The sequence below is a fragment of the Humulus lupulus genome, chromosome 7 (genome assembly GCF_963169125.1).
Source record: "Humulus lupulus chromosome 7, drHumLupu1.1, whole genome shotgun sequence".
NCBI classification, from domain to species: Eukaryota; Viridiplantae; Streptophyta; class Magnoliopsida; order Rosales; family Cannabaceae; genus Humulus; species Humulus lupulus.
This window is the reverse complement of record NC_084799.1, coordinates 83487548-83493958: the sequence shown is the minus strand read 5'-3', so window position 1 is coordinate 83493958 and position 6411 is coordinate 83487548. Positions and strand designations below refer to the sequence as shown.

The following is a 6411-nucleotide window of genomic DNA, read 5'->3' as shown; positions in this document are numbered from 1 at the left end:
GCGGTACCGGCAGTGGAATAGCCAGAGGTACCAGTTGTTGTACAACCCCAAGTAGGGGGAGATAGTCGGTAACCCCTGTATGATAGGTTCAGGAAGCAACACCCTCCAGTCTTTGAGGGAAATTCAAATCCACTGAAGGCTGAGCAGTGGATGACCATGATAACCACTATCCTGGATTTTATGAGGGTAGGTGGGAATGAGAGAGTGGCCTGCGCCACCTACATGTTTCGGGAGGATGCCCGAATATGGTGGGAGGTGGTATCCCAGACCAGAGCAATTAACACCATGGAATGGGAAGAGTTCAGAACTCTGTTTAATGAGAAGTACTACAATGATGCAATTAAAGCTACGAAGGCTGAAGAGTTCAACAGGTTACTTCAGGGTAACATGACAGTGATTGATTACGCCCTAAAGTTTGATAGGCTAGTAAAGTTTGCTGAGGATCTGGTGCCCACTGATGGAACCAGAAGAGAGATTTCTTCAAGGGATACAACCTATGATAGCTCAAGACGTTCGTATTACTACTGTGCCAGGAGTGACTACCTATGCATAGGCTGTGGAGAAGGCGCCTACAGCTGAGAGAGCAGAGAACAAGATCTGTCGTGACAAGGAAACCAGAAGGGATTCTAGGAGGCCAGGACCTCCATTTTCTAGTTTTGGTAGGGGCAGAGGTTCCAGTGATCAGAAGAGGAAGACTCCAGACACAATTTCAACTACAGGGATAGATAGGAGGCCACGGGGCATACAGATGGGCCGCCAGAGTGGTGGTGAGACATGGAGGGCATTCCCAGAGTGTGCTAAGTGCAAGAGGCACCATATTGGGGAGTGTCGGGTGAAGGCCTGTTTTTTTTGTGGTAGTGTGGGGCACTTGAAGAAAGACTGCCCGAGAGTCAGGAAGGAGGAGCCGAAGAGGGTGTATATCCAGATGCCAGCTCGAGTGTTCTCCTTGACCCATGCAGAGGCCGAGGCTAGTCCCTCGGTACTTATAGGTCAGCTTTCTAGTGCTGGAACCTTCTATACTGTTCATATTGATTCGGGTGCTACGCACTCTTTTGTTGCTAGGAGGATTATAGATGAGTTATGTAGACCATGTGACTTTTATCTTGTGGGGTTTGGTACGATGTTGCCTACTGGGGAGTTAGTAGTTTCCAGGAGATGGATTAGATCACTACCAGTTACAATGGATGGCAAAGAGTTATCAGTTGGCTTGGTGGAGCTGGAGATGACTGATTTTGACACAATTCTGGGTATGGATTGGTTAGAGAAGTATGGGGCAATGATAGACTGCAAGAAGAAGATGGTAACCTTTGAGCCAGAAGGTGAGGACCCTTTTGTTTTCGTGGGCACTGTGCATGGACCCCGTATACCTATGATATCAATACTTAGAGCTAGGGACCTATTGCAGGGGGGATGCATAGGGTTCTTAGCTAGCGTGGTGGATACCACTCAGGTCGTGCCAGTGGGACCAGAACAAACCCGATTAGTCTGTGAGTTTCTGGATGTGTTTCCAGAGGATCTGCTAGAGTTACCTCCACACAGTAGAGATTGAGTTTGTAATTAAATTAGCACCAGGGACAGAGCCAGTGTCTAGGGCACCTTATAGGATGGCTCTAGCTGAGTTGAAGGAACTAAAGGTTCAACTACAAGAGTTACTGGACTTTGGTTTTATTAGGCCCAGTTTCTCACCATGGGCTGCACTGATTCTCTTTATGAAGAAAAAGGACGGTTCTCTGAGGATGTTTATTGATTATAGAGAACTGAACAAGTTGACTATCAAGAACAGATATCCATTGCCAAGGATTGATGATTTGTTTGATCAGTTGCAGGGTAGAACGCTATTCTTTCAAATAGATCTTTGATCTGGTTATCACCAATTGAGGATTAGAGAGGAGGATATACCGAAGACATCTTTTTGCACCATGTACGGGCATTATGAGTTATTGGTGTCATTTGGGTTGACTAATGCCCCGACAACATTTATGGATTTGATGAACAAGGTGTTCAAAGACTACCTAGACCAATTTGTGATTGTCTTTATTGACGATATATTTATATACTCTCGTACAGAGACAGAGCACGAGCAGCACCTCAGATTGGTACTACAGAGGTTGAGAGAACACATGCTATATGAGAAGTTCAACTAATGCGAGTTTTGGTTGCCATAGATGACTTTCTTAGGTCACATATTCAGTGAGGATGGAATTAAGGTAAATCCGGCGAAGATTGAAGCGGTCAGAGATTGGCCAAGACCAAGGAACGCTTCAGAGATTAGGATTTTCTTGGGATTGGCGGGGTATTATAGACGTTTTGTGGAAGGGTTCTCCAAGGTTGCGTCATCACTGACAGAGTTAACCCACAAGATTCAAAATTTTGTTTGGTCAGACAAGTGTGAAGACAGCTTTCAGAAGCTCAAGAAGAGTTTGATCACCACTCTGGTTTTGAGCCTTCCTACAGATCGAGATAAGTTTGTAGTTTACTTTGACGCTTTGAGGTAGGGTCTGGGTTGTGTACTTATGCAGATAGGGAAGGTGATTGCTTATGTATCACGTCAGCTGAAGGAATATGAGCAGAGTTACCCCACACATGACTTAGAGCTTGCAGCAGTAGTTCTTGCACTGAAGAAGTGGCGGCACTACTTGTATGGTGAGAAGTGTGAGAGATACACTAACCACAAGAGTTTAAAATACTTATTCACCTAGAAGGATCTGAACATGAGGTAGAGACGTTGGTTAGAGCTGGTAAAGGATTATGATTGTGAGATCCTCTATCACCCTGGGAAAGCCAACATGGTAGCAGATGCCTTAAGCCAGAAGGGTTTGGGACAATTGTATAATGCCCGGCAAATATCGAGGAAATTGGCTGATGACATGACCAGAGCAGGGGTTGAGTTAGTGGTGGGCCAGTTAGCCAACATCACTTTATAGTCTATTCTCTTGGAGAGAATCAAGCTGAAGCAGTTAGATTACCCACAATTGGGGCAGGTTAGAGAGGATGTCCTAGCTGGAGTAGCTAAGGACTATACAGTGTCAAGTATGGGCTTATTGAGGTATAAGGATCGGATTTGCATTTCGATGGACATCGGAATTAGACGGGAGATTCTGGATGAATCTCATACTACCCCTTATTCTCTTCATTTGGGTGCCACGAAGATGTACTAGGATCTGAAAGCTTTATATTGGTGGCCTAGGATGAAGAGGGATGTGACTGAGTATGTGGCAAGGTGCTTGACATGTCAGCAGGTCAAGGCTGAGCGTCAGAGGCCAACAATGGTGTTACAGCCTCTGGATATTCCAAAGTGGAAGTGGGAGGACATCACGATCGATTTCGTGGTAGGATTTCTCAAGACAACGGGCCAGCATGATTCTATTTGGGTCATTGTGGATCGATATACTAAATTAGCTCATTTTCTACATGTGAGGATGATTTAAATGGTTGACTAGTGTGCAAACTCTATGTGAGAGGGATAGTTCACCTTCATGGGACTCCGAGGTCTATCGTGTTTGATAGGGACCCTATCTTTACTTCCAAGTTTTGGGGAAGTTTGCAGAGGGCGATGGGCACACAGCTGAAATTCAGCACAGCTTATCACCCTCAGACTGGTGGTCAGTCTGAGAGGACTATTCAGATATTTGAGGACATGCTGAGAGCATGTGTGTTGGACTTTGAACGGTCCTGGAGTAAATTTTTTTTTTTTGATCAAGAAATGGAATAATATATTGAACAACCAACTAATACAAACAAAGGTCGAAGCAGATAGCTCCCCCTCAATTACAATCTAGAGAAAAAATGTATCATCAATTTCTCCCTCAAATTCAGATTTTTACTCCTACGACTAAGGTTATTAACTCTATCTTTAACTGAATTTCTAATAAGAACATCAACATGGGCCACAGAAAAACAGCAATTTTCCAACCAGCACTTGTTTCTATTTTTCCAGATGAAATACACTGAAGCAGCCAATGTAGCTGCAACTACCCAAGACAAATCATCCTTACTGGGCTTTTCCAGCCAGCAACACCAACTCTGAAAATTCCCAGGCCAAATTAGATCTCCCAGCCAATTAGCAACCGATTGAAGAACTTTCCTAGAAAACAAACAGTCAAAAAATAGGTGAGCATGGCTCTCCATATCAGACTCACAAACCGGGCAACATTGAGAGATAATAGGGATATTGCAGTGTTGCAATAAGTCTCTGGTAAGAAGCTTCTGATGAAAAGCTTGCCACAGTATAAACCTGTACTTGGGCACTGAGAGTTTACACCAAATATTCTTCATTCCTGTCCTAGGGGAACCAGAAATGGATAGCAGATAAAGTTTATTCAGCTTGAGTTTCCCCTTACAAACAACAGCATTCATAATCGAATCAGACAAAAACTTGCTCACCTTAACTAGCTTTTTCCAGTAGCAGCTAGTATCTTGATGCAATACATAATCCCAAATCCGGACGCCTTTTAAATAGATGCAATTCACCCATTTGACCCAAAGACTATTCTGTTTAGAAGAGATCGCCCAAACATATCTAGCAAGGTTAATCTTATTCTAGAGAACACCCTCTTTAAATCCTAAACCACCATAGGATTTAGGTCTGCAAACATGGTCCCAAGAAGCAAGATGAAATTTACTTCGAAAGCCATTACCACCCCATAAGAAAATTCTTCATAAACAGTCAATTTCTTTGATAACTTTCTGAGGTAGGAGAAATATGCTCATCCAAAAATTCCTTATCCCCAATAAAACAGACTGAATAAGTTGCACACGCCCAGCATAAGACAAGTTACGGCTTGCCCAACCATGAAGTCTTTGCCTAATTTTCAAAGTTATGAGATCACAATCCATAGCTTTCCACTTAGTAGGCCGCAAAGGAACACCAAGATACACTAATGGAAACTGCCCTTCTGTCATATTAGTAATACTCAGAAGTTTCTCCTTCTCAGCTATAGAAATACCCCCAAAATAAATGCGAGACTTAGCTTGATTAATACTCAGACCAGAAGCTGCTGAAAAGGATTTAAAAATCTGCTGCATGAGCTGAATAGAACTGTCATGAGCTTTACAAACTAGCAACAAATCATCCGCAAAGCAAAGGTTAATTATGTTCAAAGTCTTACAAAGCGGATGAAATCTGAAATTCTTATCTTTAGCAGCCCCATGTAGAGCTCGTGTGAGGTATTCCATAACTAGAACAAGGAGAAGGGGGGAAATAGGGTCACCTTGACGCAGCCCCTTACCACCCTTAAAATTACCATAGAGTTGACCATTCATAAGAATGCAATAGGAAGATCCTCTCAAACAAATCATAATCCATTTAATGAACCTACCAGGGAACTTGTAAGCATTCAACAGATTCTCAAGAAAATCCCAATCAATAGAATCATAGGCTTTGCTAAGATCTATTTTCATTAAGCACCGAGGCGACACTCTTTTCCGGCTATAGCCTTTAAGAAGGTCTTGAAGAATAAGAACATTATGAGCAATAGTTCTATTCTTAACAAAAGCTCCTTGGTTCTGATTTATCAACTTGGGAAGGATAGGAATCAACCTGTTACAAAGCATTTTAGATATACATTTGTATAGGGTATTGCAGCAGGCTATTGGGCGATATTCTGAGGCATTTGAGGGTTGAATGACTTTAGGAATAAGAGCTAATATGGTACTATTCAAAGTCTTCAAAATGTATCCTATATCAAAAAATTCAGTCACTGCTGTAGCCACTTCTTTCCCTATGACAGACCATAGACTCTTGTAAAAACCAGCCCCAAACCCGTTCGGACCCGGGCTCTTTACTGCCTTAATGCCAAACATGGCTGTTTTGACTTCTTGGTAAGTGAAAGGTTTGATCAGGAAAGTTTGGTCATCAATGTTAAGAATAGGACCCGAGAGCACTACTGAGGACTCAATAAACCCAGTTGCTGCACTAGCTCCACCTAAGAATGATTGAAAGTGCTGAGTAAAGTGACTTATAACCTTTGGATAATCCACTTCAACTTTGCCAGTTTCATCTACAAAGGACACAATTCTGTTAAGAGCTTTCCTTTTCTTCATACTGGCATAGAACATGGCTGAGTTCTCATCACTGAATCTGAGCCAATCAACCTTACTTTTCTGATACAAATAACTCGCATAAGCAGCCTCTTGCTTTTTGAACTCCAGGTGAGTAGCTCTCTCAATTTCGCTCAGGTTTTGATTTTTCAGATCAGTGAACAAGTTGCTTTTAGCTTTCTGGTACAACAGCTTACTTTCCTCATACTTCTTAACTATGTCACCAACAATCCTCCAATTAAAACTCTTCAAAACAAACTTAAGTCGTTGTAACTTCCTCGAGACCTGCTGTAAACCACAACCCTCTGGAGGTAATGGATTATTCCAGTTAGCCAAAACAATAGACTTGTATTGCGGATGACTAGTCCACAT

General features: G+C 42.5%; 1 protein-coding gene across 1 annotated transcript; it reads right to left on the bottom strand.

Moving 5' to 3' along the window:
• Window positions 1–3768: 3768 nt before the first annotated feature.
• Window positions 3769–4356, bottom strand: LOC133791931 (uncharacterized). Its single transcript, XM_062229838.1, has one exon. The coding sequence runs from the start codon at window positions 4354–4356 to the stop codon at window positions 3769–3771; it is 588 nt and encodes a 195-aa protein (XP_062085822.1).
• Window positions 4357–6411: the final 2055 nt, after the last annotated feature.